Genomic DNA, 22,222 nt, shown 5'->3' with positions numbered 1-22,222 from the left:
AATGGCCTCATTACTTCAGCTGAGGAATTTCTGTGTTAAATTAGGCAGAGAAGGGTAATTATCTACTTGTAGGAAATAAGAAAGAGGTTCATTTTATCCAGAACATAATGCTATTTTGGTCAGGATCCAGCTCTCCAAATTGTTCAACGAAGAAGACAGCAGCCCACCATTTCCTGTGTGCATCATGTAGCAAAAGCTTACTCCTTGATGTGCAAAACAGACCAATGAACAGTTTAAACAAAGACCTTGCAATGCCCAGTAAAGGTAGTAGATTCTAAACCAGGGCTCCATGAAACTTCCCCCCTGTCCTGAAGTCAGAAGCTTCCTTTCCAGCTATCATAACCTTTTGAACATCAGCATTTCTGAAACAATTTGGTTGACAGAAGAAGATACAATACACACCCAAACCCTCAGACTATATAAAGTGCATCTGCTGAGAACTGGTTAATTTAACAAGCAATTAACCTTTCTGTACACCCTCTTCTTGGCTGATCTGAAATCAGCAAAGTGAGCCATAATCAGGGAAGAAATTGGACTGTGCCTCATTGAGGCATAAGCCCATCAGCCATTCTGGGTACACGCAAATGTGCACACATTGCACCTTCCAGGGATATCACTCAGACTTTGTTTTTGGCAAAATATCATATGATATTTGATAAGAGGAAGATTGCAGTTGTTTCTTACTGTGGCTTACTATAAATGCAGAAATTAGCCCTCCATCTCTCTATATCAGTGGACCCCCACCTTTTCAAGCCAACAAGTGCATTTAGAATTCTGATAAAGCATGGTGGACACAGTCCCAAAATGAGTGCCACAGATTAACTACAGCAGCACATTATGGATCCTTGTGCTGTGGTGTCAGCTACAACATTTTTTAAAAAATCTGCACAATCAAATCTACAATAGTCAATCAGAAACCTTGCTAGGCAAAAGTCCTACCCAGCCCCACTCATTTCCTAAAATACTTGGTGGGCACCAGAAAAGGCACCATTTTAGGGATCCTTACTCTTTATTAGAAGAACCATTTTCACTATTTGTAACTGGGAGATCTTCCACCAAGCTTCAGTGGCATCCTCCCTGAAGTACAGTATCTGCCCCATGACCAACTCTGAGAGATTCACAACACACTTATAGATTCAGAAAAACAGTAAAGCTCATCAAAGCAGACTGATGATGGCTGAGCACACGCACTGTCCTCCAAAGGCCACAGAATGTTAAGGCTAGTTCAGCATTGCTTGCTTTGGGGAGGGGGAAGCAAATGGCATAAAGTGGGCGTGAACTGGTTTAGCTCCTTAACAGTTGAAGCAGCTGTTAAATCCTGGAAGGTGGATTAGTGTTGGGAAATGCAAGCTGGGAAGCCACCCCTCCAGTCCAAGATGCTATTTGTTTATAATGGTCCTGAGCTCTTTGAAGCTAGTCAGGATGGGAGATTGAATATAATTGTAGGAGTAGCACCATCTGATCCTAATGCACCACACATCCATCAAGGACACTGTGAAGAGGAAGAGACCTATGGCATCTAAAAATATCCTGAACTGTGAGCAAAAAATAAGAATAAGAGTTGTTTTTTTATATTCCACTTTTCCAATTGAAAGTAGTCTCAAGGTGGCTTACAATCACCACTCCTCCCCATGCCCGACAACATATACTTTGTAAGGTAGGTGAGGCTACTTCTGAGAGAACTGTGACTAGCCCAAGGCCACCCAAAAGGCTGCATGTGGAGGAGTGGGGAATCAAACACAGTTCTCCAGATTACAGTCCACCACTCTTAACCACTACACCTGGCCCCAATTTTCCCCTAAAATACTGTATCTGTATCCCAGAAAGGGATGTAACACTTGAGGAAACCAGTCCCTGGAGGAATGTGGCTAGCAGGGCAGTCCAAAGAGGCAACATAGGTTGGGTTGAGAAGCTGTGGGGAGCCCAGGGTCAAAGCAGCCACTAGGCCAAGAATGCATACCATAGGTCAAGGGTGGATTGTAGCCTCAGAACCCCTAACAGGAGAGGGACTGCCATTGGACATGCACAGGCTACATTGGCCTGGTCAGAGAATGGGAATGAGGTTCCAAGGGCAGGGCGCATTGTTGGACTAAGCCTTAAAAAGAGCAATGAGGCACTCCAGGGGGGTGACCAATAAAGGAAGAAGAGTAGGATATATCATAACGTGACAGAAAACTGTAATTGTACCATCAGGCCACAAATAAAGTACTGTTGGTGAAAGCAAGCCCATGTGAGAGTGAGTCTGTCATGAGAATGGAAGGATGACCCTGACCTTAACTGCCTTCTGCAGCTGCCTTCTCTGAAAGCACCCAGGGAAGTGCCCACCCTGAGTGATACATATTCCCCAATCTGCACTGAAGCTCAGCAGTCGGAGGTATGAGGGCAACTGAACTACAGCCTTAGACTGCTGAGATTCAGGGGTTGGTGAACAGAAAGCTCTGAGGGAGAAGTTTCAAAATTAATTGTCTCCTACATACAAGAAACAAATTCTTCAGAGGGCCACAAAGTGAAGATAAAGAACTGATCTATCCCACCATCTGCTGTTGCTGGCAGCAGCTCTTCAAGTTCCCAAACAGAGATCTCTTTCAGTTCAGCTACCAGAGAATCCCTTTTCTCCCCGCCTCCTCTTAATTTTAAGCTGGAACTTCTTCATGAAAAGCATGGCTTTTCATTGTTGAGCTATGTACCTTTCCTGCATGGGTTAGACCAGGGGTCCCCAAACTACGGCCCGGGGGCCAAATCAGGCCCCCGGAAGACATTTATCCGGCCCGCTGGGCAGAAGCGGATCTCCCCCTTCTCTATCTCCTTTTCCCCAGGTTTACAAACAGCATTAAGCGCAGGCGACTTGCTGCTCATTCCAAGCGGCCGGAGGGGACCGTACCAATGCAGCAAGGGGGGGGGAGAGAGAAAGGCGGCAGAGCTTCAGGGCCGGATTGGAAGGGGACCGCGGGGGTGGGGGGCTCGGCCAGGGGCGGGTCGAGGGCGGATGGATGGCGCCCCCCCCCCGTGGGCGGCACTTGGTCCGGCCCCCGGCTGGGCTCTGGCCATGCGTGAACTGGCCCCCTGTTTAAAAAGTTTGGGGACCCCTGGGTTAGACCAATTATCTTCCTCTGATAGCAGCAGGAACACCAAGAGCTGTTCCCAAAAGGCTTCGTTTGTTCCACTGCAAAAGATGTACAACCTTCTATAGTGACACACCTGCTTTCAAACAGAGCCTGACCCAAACATATTTTTGAATATACACTGCTTTAACGAGCATTCATTCAGCCTCCCAATAAAAATATCAACCATTCCCTCCATTGCAAACTCTAAGTCTCTACATGGAATGGGACATTTTCTATTGTAGTTATTTTTATCCTGGGGCTGGAACTATCATTAAGTGCTAAGACAAGATTTTACCAACCTTCAAGTTTTGAACAATCTTTTACCGCAAACCCCAAAAGGATCTTAAAGATTCAACACAAGCTCCCTTATGGTCAAGGCAATATCAACAGGAATCCCACCATGGGAACAGCTTCTGAAGATCCAACATGGATGCAAATCTTCTTCCAATGATTCGGCTGGGGAGAATGGCCTTTTTTGTGTGCTTGAACAGAGACCAAGGTTTCACCATTCTGATTAGCTGGTCTTCCTGTCCCTCCTGAATCAACATTCCCTGACAGTTCATACCTGACTATGCACAGTATTCTCTCTTTAGGACATTAGTCTCACCCACCCACCTAGCCTTCAAGTCACAAGTTCCCACTGGCTCCCGTGACTTTTCACAGGATTTGGCAAAGAAAAACAGTCTGAAACCAACTTCTTTAGTTAGAAAAATTATTGTCTCTCATCTTAACCACAATATTTATGTGGATTTCATGTGTCGAAGATAACTACAATTCCTCATAAGGACTACACAGTATACAACATTGTTCTAGTTTATCATGCCTGTGAAGAACAAATTGATTTTATTGGGTTTTTTAAAACCGCACACTGTCTTGAGTCACTTCAATCAGAACAGTGGAAGTAGACTTGTAAATAACAAATCATCTGAGGATAAGAACTCTCTCTGAATGACTAGTCATGGAAACTTTAAACCAATTGGGGGCTGAATGGAGCCTTTGAAGTGGCACAGGTTGTGCTGACACTGGTGCCCGCTCCACTGGCATAAGGGGCAAATACATCAGCAGCAGGGCTGTTATGCTGGCAGTGAGGCACTGTGCAACTGTGTATTGTCGGAACCTGGAAGCTGCTGAGTGTGCCAATGCCCCTGTGCCACAGGATCCTGGGCCAGCATGGATGGGGATGTTCTGGGGACATTCCCAGGGGTGGCATTGATTTAGTCAGCTTCCAGTGCCCTTTCAGTCCAGAAATACCCACTTTTCCGGGCGCAGACATATGTCACCAAAGAAGGTGGCATAAACCCTTGCCCTCAATGGGGCTTTTCACTGGTCGACAGGTTTTCCTGTTTCTTTTTTTACCAGCTGTACCACTGAATGCGTCTTTGAGGTGCCTTGGTGGCACCATGCCCAGTCACTGCAGATCTATTTCCTCCCTCCCTTGGACTGGGCTGCCTAAGATATAGATTGGGCTGCTAAGCTAGTAACTGGTGGACATATTGTAAGGACAGCTTTTACAGTAAACACTTGACATGAGCTGGCTTTTCCTTAAAAAAATTAACCAGTAATAACTGCACATGCTTCTAGTGCCCAAGTATAACCTTTATGCTTCCACTTTCTACTGCAGTTTACCCAGCATTTCACGCATTAAGCCTCTCCACCATCACTCAGATCTCTGCAGGGAGAAAGATTCCAGCTGCTGTGACCACATACTGCAGTAAATAAGTTTATAACAGTGAAGTGAACAAAGAATTTACATGGGGAACTTTAAAATACTATGCTTTTGCCCATGAACCCCATCTAATAATGATGGATTAGCGAATAGAGGGAAGGCATCTGGAACAGTGCAGAAAACCCCCCTGACTGGTCAGTTACTTCAGCGCAAGGTCTGCAGAGGATAAATTGTGAGCCATATTGTAACCCAGTGACTCAGAATCTTTCCCACCCAGCCCCCCTCCACACCATTCCTCTCTCCTGAGATCTACTCATCCTTCCAGTCTATTAGTGCTAAATTAAATTTTTGTCCCCTTTACAACTCTAGCCAGCTGACAGTTGATTTCTCTCTGCCAGCTACAACTAAGCTACCTAGTTGGTGCAGCAGATGGTCATCAGCATTTCCCTCCATAACTGGAGGTCAGAGAAAGGTACAGAGGTACAGTGGTGGAGAACCTTTGGCACTCCAGATGTTATGGACTACAATTCCGATTGGCCATGCTGGCAGGGGCTGATGGGAATTGCAGTCCTTAACATCTGGAGTGCCAAAGGTTCGCCACCACGGGGTTAGCATATCACCATCAGGCAAAGCACAAGGTCAGCCACAGGCAAACAAGGAGAGAACCAGCAGCTCAGGGACTGCACTCCCACCTGGGCATATAGCATTCAAAATAACTCATGGCTTCAGACTGCCCATGGGAACACCAATGCAGATAGAAGACCTTGCAAATATTTAGGAGATTGTTATCCATCCCTAGATCTATTTATCGGTCCTCTCCCCTCAATGCCTCCAGGTGCTATGTGGTATCTAGCTCCTTGCTCACAAGCATTGTGCACATGTTCTATATTTTCTGATTGCAACCATAGAATTATACTGCATTTCAGGGTAAATCAATAATATTTGCCAATCTTTTCCCCTATCTTCCCACAAAGAAACAGCATGTGCATTCACTCATGCTCATTTGTACACACATGGTGAGCTGCATTTCCTCCAAAAAGCACAGTGCTATGGCAGCTGTCAATCTTATGTCTCTCTAGGATAGAAGCACACACAGTAACCATAGTTCTGCTTTGCATTTCACCTGTCATGTGAAACTAGGGCGGCTGCCAATCTAATTTATGTGTCTTCTGGCCTTAAAAGGTTATTAGACACTTTAGCCTTCAGTGTCTTAAAATGACAAGACAGTGCTACAACAAATTTTTATTTTAAGTTCTGTTCTGACAGCCAGCATGGCATAGTGGTTAAGAGACATGGACTCTAATCTGGAGAACCAGGTTTGATTCCCCACTCCTACACATGAAGCCTGATGAGTGACTTTGGGTTAGTCACAGTTCTCTCAGAACTCTCTCGGCTCCACCTACCTCACCAGGTGTCTGTTGTGGAAAGGGGAAGGTGACTGTAAGCTGTTTAAAGTAGACTCCTTAAAGTAGACAAAAGTGAGGTATAAATCCAAACTCTTCTTCTTCTCTTCTAAAGGGATGGGCAGGGTCTCAGAATAGTACTAGTACAGCGGTTCCAAAAAAGTGCTCCGTGGAACACTTGGTGCTTTGCAAAGCATCTCCAAGTGCTCCAAAAAGAGATTGGAATTAATAAGATGAGTTCTCAAAATTGTGAATTTGTGATGTTTTGAGAAAATGATATTTAAAGTTCCAACTTTTAATGGTTTTCAATGGGAAAAAATAAGTTTAGATCAAAATTTAAGCTATTTAGAATTAAAAAAAAATAATTCATGCTTTTGCTATATATATGATAAAATACCAACAACTTGAAGATAGAAAAAACAGCCAAGAATGCACATATGTTCCTTCGGCATAAGGGTGCTGATAGTGCTCTGTGATAGATTTCTCTGAATAGTGCTCTGCAACTCAAAAAGTTTGGGAATATCTGTGCTAGAACATTAAGTTGGCAGCAGGGGAGAGGGAAAGGAGTGGCAGGTGTACAGATTTTGTTGCTCAGTTGTTGTAATGTATACAACGTATACAGTTATATATGCAATTATGTACACAATTATGGTTGTTGTATATAAGAAGGCTCTAGGAGGCATGTTTCTGCTTTGCATGACTTCAGTTTTGGCCCTGCAAGGTTTCTGTATGGACGGTGGGTAATGAGGGAGCTAATGAACAGGCCAGCTAAGAGAAGGTGAAGCCAGACACAGAGAGCTAAATAAAAGCAATCTTTAAGTTGAACAAAATGTGTCCTGTTGTTCATGTACCACAATAGTCAATTGCAAAAGCAAGTCACACCTTGCTTGAAGGCAGCCATCGGTTTCAAGAAAGTCACAGTGTCAGAATCCCACACTGTTACACTTTGCTACACATCAGATTGGCTTGTTCAGCCTGGAGTTGGGTCAAACTGTGCTTCCAAAGACAGGATTAATTATAGAGGTTTCAGAAGTTTGTTTAGTTGGCACACTACCTTTGAATTTTAACAGTTCATTATATTTGTTTCAGTAGTTCCAGCTTAAGCTTTTACAAAACTGCTCCCTCAATTGTAGGACTTGAGACCAAAAGTACCAGTTATTTCAGTGGCAGCATCCCCAGGGAGCTACAATGGATGCCACTGACCCTGCCTGCAGAATCCTCATGACAGTCTTCACTTAAGAAAAGACATTTATACTTACACAAATCAAAATCCCTGGGGCGCCCTCCAGTTTACAACTCTGCCTCTGCTCCTTGATTCAGTACTTTCCCTCCCAACACAATGCATTTGATCTAAACCTCTTTCTCCCCCTCACTTCTTTCATCCACAACCATTCAATTTCTGTTTACAAAGCTAAAAATGTCTGGTTCAGCTCTTATCCCCACAGTGAAAGAAGGTGCTTTTTCCTGGATCTAAATCATACCAGAATTTTATTGTACCCCTCCTCACATCCTGATTTCTGAATATTAGAGTAGGATTGTTAACTTTATTTTCATTTTGTGAACAGCACTGGTTTCCATCATATTCATTATTAAACCTATTAATTTTCATTTTTCACTTATTTTCATTTTGATTGTTTCAATATGTTATCTTTTTTTGTTTTATAGTCAGTTAAAATCCTTCCTTGCACAGTTGGCCAAGAGACATTTGGCAGCCCTAGAAAGGCAGATAAAGATATGTTAGAAAAGTGGGCACACAAGTTTGTATTTCACAATTCAAGGAAGCAGGCAGGTTACAGAGTAGACTCAAGGATGTGTTCTGCACTCTTCATCAGGTAGGCAGAATTACACTGCAGTAGCCATTTTATTTGCAGGCCTTGAAAGAAACAGGCGGTGTTACAGAGAGGGCAGAGGTTGCCCTTATATTGTATTAAAGTACTTTTTTTTTCATTTATAATGTGCCTTAAAAGGTGGGATGCCCAAGACATGCTGGTAGCAGTAAATGCTGAGCAGACAATATAAAAGAGTGAGTGGGCAAAGTTGGCATTTTAGAATCTCCGCCAATACAAGCAGCAGCACAGAGTGAGAAGAGCTGACCCTCTCTCATACACTACACATAGGGAATAAATCACTTTCTTAGACACAGATCAGACAGAAGTGTAGTAGAAATGCTAATAGCAAAGCACCATGCAGAACTTGTAAGACAGTCTCTAATATTGCCACCTCCCAAGAAGGAACGTGAGAGAAATGCATATATAAAATCCAGCAAATCCACCTGAGCCATTGACCCAAAAGTAAGATTAGTGGGAAACATTATGAAAAAGAACATATTGAGAACTGGGGTCAGTTTTGGTTTACCTTTCTGAATTGGAAATTTCCATGTCAGTTTTCTTCCTCGTTCTTCATTAATTTCTAAGCTAGAGAGCCAGGTATCACAATCACACAATGGTTTGAATTTTACCAAATGGCAATGTTTTCCTTTTCCATACTACCTGTATGGCCCAGTCTACTTTCCCCATATCACAGAAGCAGGATCAGCTCTTTTTAGTACTTGGATGGGAGACTTCCAAGGAAATCCATGGTCTCTACACAGCGGCAACAATGGCAAACTACCTTTAAAAGTCTCTGGCCTTGAAACATTATGGGGAAGACAGCTGCTACTTGACAGCACTTTCCACTAACACCATAATAATACTATCAAGAGGAAGTCACTATTAAATTTTTTCACAGACAAGTGCACACAAACTGGTTTAGAGAAGAGGCAACAGACTCCACTTTCTTATAGTATCAGAAAAAGATACTATACTGCTTAAAAGCAAAGACACAAAAATGACACCCATAAAATCCTTCGTTTGGTTCCAGTGTACTATTCAAAACAGGAACTGGTCTTTACCTCCAGAAGTCCTGCTTCACAAATCAGAGTAAAGATAATAAAACAGGAGTCCAGAATCAAAGCGAGCTCTAATTCACAATAGCTTACGATGGAATTAAGTTTATTAATCTTAAAGGTGCCATCAGAGTCATGTTTTATTTTTAGAACCAGAAGGACTACGTCAGTAAAGAAAATAACAGGAGCTAATGTAGATGCTTTGTTAATGTCAGAAAGCTTCTTTCAGTTAAACCTCTAACTATAAATTATATAGTAACATTCTTCCTTCTTCTTCCTTCTTCTTCCTTCTTCTTCCTTCTTCCTTCTTCTTCTCCTCCTCCTCCTCCTCCTCCTCCTCCTCCCTCCCCCCGGAACTGGTTTCCTGCACGTAAAAGTCAGTTTTGTAACTGTCTCTTCCAAAGGTCACAATTTTGAGCGTCTTCTGGGGTAAGGTTCTTTGCCCGCAGGTCTTCATTGATTGTGTCTATCCACCGTTTTTTGGGTCTGCCACGGTAGTGGCATCCACCAGGTTCAAGGTGCAGGGCTGTCTTTGCTACGGATGTTTCTTCATGGCGAATGACGTGGCTATACCACCTTAGCCGTGCCTGCCTCATGTACTGGTCAATTGGTGTTATTTTAAGTCTTTGCCATATGTCATTGTTCGACCATGTGCTGAATGATGACATAGCAGAGTTACTCGAATCTAAGCCCATTAAAATGAACTGGTTTAGACTGGAATAACTCTCTTTAGGATTGCCCTGTTAGTGTTTCTTTGGATGAATTTTTGTTCTCAAGCCAATGATCAATCACCTCTTAGATGCTAAATCTGCTTTCCATCTTGTTTATCAATACCATGTTCAAGATCTCCAGGTGGTAAGGTATGGCATTCTTGGGCATTCAATTGTTGAGTTAACAGCCTTAAATCCCACACATTTTATAATTATTTGGTCATTTTCTTTTGTTAATCACTAAAACAAAAAAGAATCAAGGAAAATCTAACCATGTATAATCAAACTCCCAGATATAAATCATTTGGCATAGGATGGAGAAAAGGCTCATAAAACAAAACACAATGATTAGAGATGCACAAGATAAAGGGAGAACCCTTATTCCCACTCTTACAATAGCAGTTACTTCAGTGAACCATTTCAAAGTAGATGGACAACAATGCCATGGATCTTACAATATGTCACTGCAACTGGAACTTGTGATCCAGGATCTATTTGAATATATTCAGAGTCATCCCGTTTATTTTTCTGAATGTACTGTTTTAAGTGGAAGGAAGTAATATCTACTTATCTTTGAACTATGCTGTTCTACCTCTAATATCTAACCTATTTTATTTCTTTATTTGTCCAATGTATATTCTGTCCTTCCCCTTGCAGGCTCAGGGCATCTTCCAACATATAAAACACATAATTAAAACAGTATATCCCAATCCCATAAAAAACTCCAATGGCGATAGAACCACTTAATCCTTTAAAATGAAACACTCCCCTTACCTGAAAATATATACAGAAGAGGGGAAGTGGAGAGGGAAGCCATTAAGATGGAACAACCGTAGCTACCTCATCCGTAAGCCTTGTAGAATAGTTGTTACAAACCCTATAGAATTGAATCAAATCCTGCAGAACCCGTGTCTCACTGGACAGAGCATTCCACCAGTTAGGATGCATCAAGCGTCACACCAAGGCACTTGACAGTTGATGCTGGTATCACTCACCTTGAGATTTGGAGGAGTTCTTGGAATTGATTGGTGAAGCTCTTGGCAATAGAAATCAGAAGAAGGGGGAACAACCCCTCAATTGTGATTCCTCCTTGGTTCCCCTCTTGCATAACTAGGAGTGCAATCCAGATTCTGGAAGTGGCCAGGAATGGTGCTGCTACTGTACTGCCCTGCTGTCTCCAGAGGACTTTCAGGCAGTGGGAGGAGGCAGAACAAAAAGCCTCCCCAGTCACATGAAAGTCTTCCATAGGGTAAAATGAAGCTATACCATCCAAAAGGGTGGTGTCAGTCCATCCTCCCCGCTGCAGGCATTCCGAGGGCAAAAGCCTGGTGGGAGGCAACTAATGTTGGTTCCGTCTGCAGGAATGCCCCTGGAATGCTTCCAGTTGTGCCAGCCTGCAAGTTAGACTGATGAAACTCTGGGAGCTGCGGCCAGAGGTGAGTTGGGCACTGCAGAGCTCCATAGTGCCCACCCACCTCCCTGTTTGCACTCCTGGCCAGTATAAATGCCACTTATGCCGGCTGGAAGGGCAAACGCAGCAGCACGAGCCTATCTGGATTGGGCTGTTCAATGATAGCCAATTTGATTTTAACCTCTCAGTTCTTCAATACGTTAAAACAACCCAATCCCTAGTGGCAAGTCGGACAAACCCAATTAGTGGCAAGTGTGTGTGTGTGTGTGGGGAGGGTAGACAGAATTTTGAAATAGTAGAATAAGTCGTATCACATTAGGTCACAAATGGCAAAATACATTTTTAAACCCTCTCCTATTTTTTTAAACCAACAACTAGAAAGCTATAAGGAGAAGGTGTAAGATGAACTCTAATGTGGAAAACCAGGTTTGCTTCCTCACTCCTCCACATGAAACCTGCTGGGTGACCTTTGGCCAGTCAGTTTTCTCCACATTAGAATCAGTCTTGTTCCTGTGGTAGATTTTGTTTCAATTTAACAGGGAGGGTTCTTTTTATTTCAAATGTAAGAGAGCATACAAAATGGCATCTCCCATGAGTAATCTGAAGAGGCAGTCTACTACCTCATTCTGCTACATGTGTAATTGCAAGCCTTGGTGACTGTCCTATCCCAGTGGTGTAGCTACAATGGAGACATCCGGGGACATCTGCCCCAGGCGCCACCACTGTAGGTCACATGGGGGGCACAAAATGGTCCCCACATGGCCATGCCCCCCTGTCAGGCTGAGTGCAAGTGCTCCAGATTTTTACCTGTAATGTAGGGTTAACATGTTGTTGTTGCCCTGAGCCCTTCTGGGATGGGCAAGATATAAAACTAAAAATTAATTTAATTTTTTTTAAACAGCATACCCATCATGAGCCTTTGCTAAATATGCAAATTAACTAATCTGCATTATCTGCTGCTAACTTTATCATCTGCAAATAGCTGCACTGGAAGCCTGACTACTGTTCAACACAATGATATCAATACACAAATTTTGAATAATCCACAGCAAGTACAGTGGAACCTTGGTTTTCGCCGGTAATCCGTCTGGCGATGCTCGGTGAAAACCGAAACCAGCAAAAACTGAAGCTACGCCGTTTGCACATGTGCTACGCAAATGGTGTAGCAAATTTACGCAAAAAAACGTAAATTTACGCAAACAGCGTAGCCAAAACCAGAGGCGCCCGGTGAACACTGAGGCAAAAAAATGGCTGGGGGCGACCAGCAAAAACCGAAACCGGCAAAAACCGAAGGCGACGATTATCAAGGTTCCACTGTACCATATTTTCCTTGCCTCTCTCCATTTTATATACTTTTTTTTCCCTCAGAGTAATATTTTAAATGTGTCTATACATTTCATTTTAGCCTCAACTTCAATTCTGCCAAGATCATTTCAAACACTCTGCTCATCATCCAATGCATTTACAGAAACTCCTGGAGTTATGTTAGCTCCAAATTTCATCAACAGGTTGCTTGGTTGGGAGTTTTTTGGCATTATCACTGATCACCAAGGATTAGCTTTTGCAAAATCGCAGTGCAATCTTAGCTTTATGTAGTAAACCTATGCGACATAGAATGCAGTAAAATAATATTTGTGCTACATGCAGTTTTGAAATAATTGTTCTTTCCATCTTACGACTAAGCTGAATCACATGGTGGTAAGGTTCCCCCATCACTGTGGGTATCACTTTTAGTGAAATAGCTCATAACTTGCTAAATTGGGAAGACATTCACAGGATTAAACTAAATTAGGCTTGTTCTGAGAAACCCTGCCAGTAGTTTTCTCCAGCACCTTGCATGCATGAGAGCAGGATGTGTGGTGAGTTTGCGTATTCACTACGTGAGCTGATCACATCCTCTTCTATGCATCAGCAGATTTATAGTCAGCAACAAAACTGCAACAGTAGCTGAGTCCTTTTGATGTCTATGGCTCAGTCTACCAGAACTACCATCAATGATTTCATGCATCTCACAATTATTTTCAATAGATTCTCCATCTTGCTGCACAGATGAGGCTCCATAATTCCAGTCACACATTAAAAACAGTTCCCAAACTCTGGATTAAATCAAATTGTCATTCTTACCACTGAAACTAAATGGATTTGGCCCAGGGACTTGAAAAGTCACCTCCTACCATACTGTCCAGTCGACCAGTCTGCCTCACAAGCCTTGCTCTGTGTGCCCCCACCTTCAGAGATGGGGCTGGTGGCAACCAGAGAGGGGAGGGTTTTTCCCCCAGTAGCACCTCTTTCATGGAATGCCCTTTCCCTTGAAGCTCACCTGCCACCTAAGTTGCTTTCTTTTAGATGCCAGTCTAAAACCTTTCTGTTCAACCAGGAATTTAATTGAGGGATTGACCTTTTTAAATTGTATTTCACCCCAGAAACTGTTGTTTAAGCTGTCTGTGGTATGTGGTATATGTTAATGATAAGCACATGCTGTGGTATGTGTTGATGATGATGAGCACAAACTATGATGTTTTATGATGAATTGGGGCTTTTATTGTTTAATGATTTGTTTTTATTATTTTTATTTTGTAAAAACTGCATCAGGCAACAAAAATGTTCTAAATAAATAAATAAATCATATAATAGTACTGGGTTCTCTTTATAAAAGGTCCTCATTTTTTTAAAATTTTCACAGGCTCCAAGCCCTCCCCTCTTCACTTGCCCATACTGACCATGCAGCAAATAACCTGCTTTACCTCAGAACTGAAGGGAACTGGGTTATAATCCACTCATTCCTTCCTGATATTCTCTGCTCCTGCCTGCTGCAGATAGAGCATTTGCTCTTCAGGAGCCCTGCAGCCTCTTGATGTGCACATGGCAAACTATAGATTGCCCATAGATGTTCCCATTCATTTCCAAGTCCCAAGGTTCCCATGAGAAATAGGAGGCTGCAGTTGCTGCTATCTTAGACATTTCCACCTACCTCCACTGTCTATTACTGTCCTCCCTTCTGGTGAAGTACATGCTATAGGCAGATAAATCAGACATGACTTGCAGACCCTATGGTGTGCCTTTACAAGTTCCCAGTGGTCTGGAAAAGTCTGCAGAATATATTTCAACTTCATCCAGTCACACAGAAGTGATGATTCTTACTTAGAACACAAGTTAGAACACTGACACTTGAATATTTTCACTGACCATCATTAAATAAATAGTTCTAAAAGTTGTGTCACAGCTTCCTCTCTAGGATAAGATGAAAACTCCTCAAGCCCCAATTGCTCAGTGATCAGTGAGCTGAGCGAATGGCACTCAGTTCTCTCTGGATCAATTGGAAGCTCCACTCTTTGTGGTTTAGGCCTATGTTTTTAATTTAGCTTTTTGCTCATTTGAAGGCCACAGGATACATAAACAAGATGTAACAGAATATTCATAACAGATTAGACTGATAGCACTGGGTAGGCTTGCATGACAAACTCTTCTAGTCTGTCATGTACACTTGATCCAGAAGCTGAGAAGGCAGTTCACTCAGAAGACTGGAAAAATGTGCCCTTTCCAACTTCTTGCAAGCTGAATTTACTAATCTCCTCTTACTGCTAGTTGATGTAGCATCATACTGTGCTAGAGCACCACAAAACAAAACAATAAGGACAGCAGCGCACTGTATTGACACCAACACTACAAACTGTCTGAGCCATACAGATGAGCAGTAGTCCCACCAAGATCTACTACTGCCAGATGAAGCATCTGGATGACTGTAGAGCAACCTAAGACAACTTTCTTATTCAAAGTAAGTCGTTACCATGATACTTACTGGTGGTAGTTCCACCATACAAACATGTTTTCTACAGGATCACTCCTGTAGATTACTCCACTGCAGATATTTACTACTAGTTAATTAGTGAGTTTTTAAAAAAGAACTAAGCACCCCACAATACATCAGTAAAGTCTTACAGATGCTTAGAGGCTATGGCTGGTTGTTTGACAAAGAGTAGGCTGAAGTTAAATCCATCGAAGGCAGAGGTTCTGTGGGTGGGCCAATGAAATATGCCTAAGGGTTTTCAACTGCCACAATTTGATGGGGTGGCTTTAAGAACTGCATCCTCCATCAATAGCCTGAGTGTGATCATGGAGTCCTCCTTATCAATGGAAGCTGAGGTCACGCACCTGGCTAGAGTGGCAACTTTCCACTTTCGCCAGGCAAGCAGTTGACCTCACCCTCACCCCCACCCCCCTGTGCTGATCTAGCCACAGTGATCCATGCAACAGTCACCTCCAGGCTAAACTACAATAACTGACTGGACGCAGGCCTACCCTTAGGTCTGATCCAGAAATTAAAGCTTGTCCAACACACAGCAGCCAAACTCCTCACTGGAGTGTCAGTGAGGGAGCATATTACCCCTATCTTACATTGCTTGCACTGGTTACTAGTCAAATTTCAGGTCATGTTCAAGGTGTGAGTTTCCTCTTTTAAGGGCTTATGTGGTCTGGGATTCTCATATCTTAGGGACCGCTTATCCCCACATTGCCTATGAAGGTCACTTTGTTCTTTGGATGGGAACTTACTGGTGGGAACTTACCTTGGCCCTAGGAGCAGCAGGGTGGTCTTGAACAGAGCCAGTGATTTTTTGGCCCTGGCTCCAGCCTGGTGGAGCTCTCTGTCCACTAACACAAGGGCCTTGAAGGACCTTGTTCAATTTCATAGGGCCTGTAAGACAGAAATGTTCCACTGGGCCTTTGGTTGAGTCCATCCATCCATCCATCTATCCATCGGTACAACATCCATCACCGGTCTCCTAACCACTTATCACCAACCATCAGTTGGACCATTGCTGTAAACACTGGCTATTTAGCACATCCCCTTCTCAATTAATTTGGTATCCTGGTCTTCATTAAGATCCAGAAAGAATTTATAGGTTTATCAGCATTTTAATGATGATTTTATGTACTGGTTTTTAATTGAATGTAAGTTGCCCCGAGCCTGGCAGTGGCCAGGGGTGAGTGGGAAATCAATTTAATAAAATAAATAAAAGATACATGTTTCACAAGCATTCATTTACAATTTGGCTCAATGAGTGGTTTGTGAAGAATTTGCCATAATTCCTGTAACAATTTCATCTCCAGAATCACTGTGACTTCTGTTGTAAAATCCTCCTAGATACAATTGGGGGGGGGGGGGGAAGCAGTTTTGTGAATAGTTCATCCCATGCCCACACCCCACCATGCTTCACCAGAGGATAGAAAAAACAAACTGACTTAAATTAACATACATCGTTAGAAATGTAAGTTCCCCATTATTATTTCAAACACAACTATTTTATGATGGTCATAAATCAGCAACTGTCCTGCAGAGATAAGGCTTAATATTCAACACCAGTTCTCCAGAGAATCTATTTAAAAAATAAAAAGACCCAAGTTTGACATGGATGGCAATGGTATAATCTTGAAGCAACTCCATCAAGATTTAAAACGTAAACAAGGTGAAAGAAAAAGAACTCCAAATTATGACAGTTGGAAAAATCTTAGAGGCCACATTTCCTCCTTCAGTCTTCTTCTTATAAAGTCAATTAACTAATTTTAAAACAGGGCTGAATGAAACAGAAATAACAGCCCCTGCTGAAGTCTGAAATCTGTTTCCTATTGTACTATGTGGGGATGATTTCACTATTGTGCAAATAATGGTGAACCACACGTCTGCAGCATTTATTTTAAAAACTCAGGTGTTGGGAGTAAGTGTAATGACTCTGTTTTTCCACCACACATGAAACTAAATTCTACCTAGATAAGAAAGTCATCCTTCTACTAGTCATACAGTAACCCTGTACACAAAGACATTGTGGTTATCTTAAAGGCAGCAGAATTAGTCAGAGGCAGCAAAAACAATCAGGTTATGTTTAAAGACTAACAAATATCTGTTCTTTGAGCTCCTGACAAAGTAGACTGTAGCCCACAAAAACATATGCTAGAATAAACACTTATTAAGGTATTATTGCCACAACATACAGGCTTAATCTTGGTACAATTTCTAGGAGATAGAAGTCCACAGGAACACTAGCTTTGTATGTTACATTCAGCCTTTCAAGACTACCTGAAGTTAAAGAAAGTTTCTAGACCCCCTCAGCCTCACAGTTAGGCTTGAAAATGCAGTTGTAGGGGATATGAATTGGCCAGAAGATAAAAAGAACATAAAAGTAACTTTAAAAACTAAATTCAAACAATTCAAAAAGCTGGCACATACTTCTTTGTATTTGGTTCAACAACAACACAAACCCAACAACTTTCCTGGCTGTAGGTTAGCATAATTTCCTGGTTGTGCAAGAGATGTGCAAGTTACAATAACACATTTAACTGAAAATATGCAATCATGAGGTCCTTGATGCTCAACAAATCACCCATTCTATTCAAAAGATAAAAGACATTTTTCAGTTAAATGTAAGGCAACCCTCAAACCTTTCCATTAATTTTTGTCCTAGAACTATTTCTCACATGTGGTTTGACAGAAAACATTTCAGGTTAACCAAAATGGTCTGGCGAACAACCAGAACAGGAATGGATCTACCATCTTGCTTCCTTAATACGTACATGAGTGGAGCCTCCTTGATCACTCAAAAGATTCCAATGTATAAAGAACAGGTTGTTGCTATATATGACAACACTCTTTAACAAGGTTGTGAAAAACTCAGCAATTGACCCAGCTACAGAGCTGGATTTTCCATGTGCTGTGGAATTCTCTGCCCAACATACACAGTAGAGCTCTGTATGCTGGATTCAGAAATTATTACACTGCCCTGTTGTAAAGAAGTATTGAGTTCCTGCTACAAACACTTTGCCATAAAGACTAAAGACTTGGAGGGTTTGGACAGTTAGTTGGCAATAATAGCCAAGTGCCTGACCTGAGTTTTGAAACAAAACAAAAGCTCTTCTGTACATATCTGAACCCAAACTGTTAAAACTAAAAGGCTGCAATCCAATGCACATTTACTTGGATGTAAATACCATTGAGCTTAGTGGGTCTTCCTCCAGAGGAAAAATATACAGGACTGAATTGAACAGTATATATTCCTCAGCAGCAGAGAAAGGGATATTCTGAATAACTTGGACAATATCATTGGGGGATCAAGGATTTGTCAAAAACGTATCAACCTCAATTTAGTCCTTCCTGAAGAAAAATCAATTCTAACAACTTCGGACTATTTTTACAAATATTAGCATTTATATTCACTTCTTCAAAAGTGATAGAAGAAACATCAAAGCAGTTCCTGACTGACTAGGAATTAAAATGGGTTAACAGAACTTACAGTACAATCCTAAATGGAGCTACGGGCTTAGGAAATAAATTGGCTTAGGAAGGGTTAGGGTTAGGGTTAGGTGACTCCATTTAGGATTGCATTGTTAGTCTCCCAACTTTACAGATGTAGTGAATCTTAGTCCAGGATAGATTTTGCCACATGCGTAAAAAGTAAAACTGTTACCCTTCAGAGGTATCACAAGAACCTTTCCTTGTGTTTGATATAACATGTTGAGCAGCTATACTCCTTTGAGCATTTTAATGGGAATCATTACCCACAAATAACAGGCGTAAGGGATGGCATGATCTCCTCACATACCAAAGATTAGATCTGCAGCCCAAGCACAGATGAATTTGAGCAGTGATCATTTGTATATGGCTTCAATCCCAGAGGTTACAGTTTCTGAATTGTGAAGCATCAGAAAGAGGTTGTAGCCTATCAAAACTGCTCAGAATACTCCTTGGGGAAGAGGTGAAAATGGAGCATAAGGGAAAGTATGAGACTGCTTTCAGGAGGTGAAAACCATGATCCATGCACAAAGTAATCAAAGATTAAACAAGATAGGAGGAGAACCCCACCCCAATCCTAGGAGCACAAGCAACAGGGACTACATGCTTGGAATTGCTTATTGCAAATACATTATCCATTAGCACATTTTAACCAACTTGCTATATTTTCCCTCATTCTTCCCATATGCAACTGTGGGTGGCTTGGGATTTATACGAGGCTACTAAGTGTCATTCTAAAAACAGGGGTCGCAGTTATTCCATATTACTTACTTCAAAGCGAAAGAGCGTGAGCTTGTGCATGCTAAATAGCTGCTCAGACTCAAGGGGCAGATGGATGGCTAACAGGGTAAGAAAGAGGGGATGTTAGGATTGGAAACAAAGGGGGATCTCGCCTGGGACCAGCAACCCCCCCCCCCTCTTAATTCTGGAAAAAGAGAGAAGGTGGACAATCTGACTAGAGGTGCCTCAGGGGATTTGCGAGTCCGGTCACTGGCTTACCCCTGCCGTAGGCGAAGTGAAGGCGCAGCGCCTTGCCTTGGCGCACCTGGCTGATATGCAGGTAGGTGAACCACACGGCGAAGGTGAGCAGCACCAGGAGCAGCAGGAGCTTGAACTGCTTCCGGATCTTCTTCACCGGGAACCACAACATCCTCCAGGCAGCATTCCCGGGGGGGAGTTAACCTGCCCCGGGGGGTGATCAATGGACGCCCGTGCCGCCTCTCCCGCGGGAAGGCGACAGCAGAGGAGACAGTCGGCGCCTAACCCGGGCGGCCACTCGCCTCCCTGCTGCTCATCCCTGCGTCTCCGGGGCCGCTGTCCTCGGAGCGCCGCTCTCTCCCGGCGGGTCGGCCGCCACCTGCAGCGGCAGACACAACTTTGGCTGGTCCAGGCAGGCGCGCAAACTTCGTCCTACCCGGGAAGGGGGGAGGCGCGCGGAGAGGAGGACGCCGCCGCCCGCCCGACCTCCGACGACGACGACCAGGAGCAGCACCCGAGCGAAGTGCCCGCCAGCGAGGGAGGGGAGCGCTCCTAGTGCTGGGCCCGCGAAGGAGCCTCGCCGCCTCCTTCCAGCCCCCCGCGGGAAGGGACAAAGGCATGCAGGCAGCAGCGGGGATGCAGCGGGCAGACTCCCCGGCGGCACTGCAAGGGCAGGCACCGGTCTCCGTCTCCCCAGGGGCTCAGCGGAGGGCTCTGCGCCTGACTCTTTCGCCGACGCCCCCCTTTCCACGAGAACAATCGCAACAACAACAACAACAATAATAATCTTTCCTCTGCTGCAGGCGATGAATGGAGGGAGCGGAGCAGCCTGGAGCGCCTCCCTGTCCGCCTCGCGCCCGAGCCTGCGGACGGCTATTGCGTTACATGGGCTCCTCCGCTGCGCTTTGCACTATCCTCTGCCAGGGTGCAAAGCCCCAGCCGCGACTGCCATGTCCGCCGTCGGCACGCGGCTCACAGCGATGCTCTGTCGGCGGCACCATCGCCTCTTGGCCGTCGCTTGACTCAACCAGACCAGCATCCCAACGCTGCGGTGCAACCGAGCCTGAAACGAGGCAGCCTGATAGACAGGCTCGCCGGGCCCAATCGGAGCCTCGACTTCCTGCGACCACCCAATCCTCAGCTTCAGGAGGCGGCCACGCAGGCTAAGTTCGGCTGTGAGCAGCGTTCATCTCCACGCCAACGTGCAAACATCCACCTGGGGAACGGACCCAGTGGATGCTTCGCGGTGGGGTTGGCGTACAGATGCCGTTCGGCCTCCTGCAAAGGACAGATGCCCAGAATCTAGTGAGAATCATCTAGATGCACCTTGTATTGCAGTAGGAAGGGCGGTTGTCGGTTTTCTTCATCTTGGTCCTTGTTCCTTTGCAAGACCGACCCTAATGGCTTTAGGGACTCCCCTCCGTTTGGGATGGTACCTTCCCAACAGATGCAAGCTGATACTCGTAGGAGAAGTCATTGCAAGGATGCTCCAAGATGGTTAAGAGGGAGATATGTTTTCCTCAGAGGTGGCCACAGTTAGGATCGCAGAACTCTGCAATACTCGAGCTTGGGGAGTGGAGCTTAATTCTTGCATGTGCTCAAACAGAGACAAAGCTGAACTTTAAGCCTACTCTAATATGTTATTGTCGTTGTACGTTTTTGTCTAGTGTACCGTTGCACACTGCAGAATCTTCAGTTCTTTGTGACCCCAAAGCCCTTTTCACTCTGACATACAACGTAGAGCATGATACATATGTCCGTCTATCTACTTTTAAAAACCAAGGGTGACCAGATGAAAATGACATTAACAGTTTTGCAAAATGGGGTGTTTAGCAGATAGTGCTTGCCTGAAAGGGATAACATGTGCTGTTACACTTCTTTTTAATCTAAAGGACCCTATTTTGTGTCATTTCGGTTGGTCCTGTTAAAATGGTATTATGTCGCTTTAGTTTATAAGTCATCTCAGCAGTAAAGAAGCCATTTACTTACCTGTCCCCTTCTTCTTTTCTCTGTCTTTCTCTTGGTACTGAAATGATGGTAAGTCAAGTGTGATCTGCATTTGGAACATAAGCAATTTCTGTAGTGGATCAGAGAACTTATGGTGCCTTTTCAGGCCAAGCTCCAGTGGGAGATGAGTATGGGCTCAGGCTCCAGGATTTGCCTGCAAAAGTGCCTGCAAGTCCAAAGGAAAATTCTTTTTCTATTGCTCCTTGGAAATTTACTTACATTGTACAGTAAACAAATTCAAGACTGTTGCTCCATGTGTAGAGCCCCAAAAAAGGTTGTTTTAAAAGCTACATTTAAGAAATATTTCTTCTTCCAGTTTGCTCCAAAAGCTTCTAATGGTCTTGAAGATAATAATGTTAATATTGAATGTGTCCAAGTGTAAGTATGTAGATTTCTATTCTACTGCAAAGCTTACATTCATCAGAATGTATCTCAGTTTATTTTTTAAAAAATCCAGAGCTTGTCCCAGCATTCTTGTCTCCCGTCCAAAACAGTTCCCACAAAGTGAGGGAATTTCTTGTAGGAAATTATCTCCAGTTTTGCTGACATTGTTTATCTGCAAATGCTACTGAGTTTTAAAGATGTTGCGATCAACAACACCAGTTCCACTAGAGAACTTAGCCCCATGTGTGCAGAAGGGTCACTCAGCTGAATCAAAGGAGGACTCAAACTGGGTGGCTATTACATAAATGCCATCAAGCTGCAACTTATGGTGACCCCAGTAAATGACTTTCAGGGCAAGTGAGAAGCAGAGGTGGTTTGCCAGTGCCTTCCCCT

The 22,222-nt window shown here is 43.6% G+C and overlaps 1 protein-coding gene across 1 annotated transcript in view; it reads right to left on the bottom strand.

Moving 5' to 3' along the window:
* B4GALNT4 (beta-1,4-N-acetyl-galactosaminyltransferase 4) overlaps nt 1-20,521 on the bottom strand; it is a 188,033-nt gene extending 167,512 nt beyond the window's left edge. The window contains exon 1 of the mRNA XM_048483594.1: nt 19,460-20,521. Coding sequence (XP_048339551.1) covers nt 19,460-19,610 — 151 coding nt within the window. The 5' untranslated portion in view covers nt 19,611-20,521. The remainder of the gene's footprint in view (nt 1-19,459) is intronic.
* Nucleotides 20,522-22,222: the final 1,701 nt, after the last annotated feature.

The sequence above is a fragment of the Sphaerodactylus townsendi genome, linkage group LG02 (genome assembly GCF_021028975.2).
Source record: "Sphaerodactylus townsendi isolate TG3544 linkage group LG02, MPM_Stown_v2.3, whole genome shotgun sequence".
NCBI lineage: Eukaryota > Metazoa > Chordata > Lepidosauria > Squamata > Sphaerodactylidae > Sphaerodactylus > Sphaerodactylus townsendi.
The sequence above is the reverse complement of the archived record's forward strand: the minus strand, read 5'-3'. Positions and strand labels throughout refer to the sequence as shown.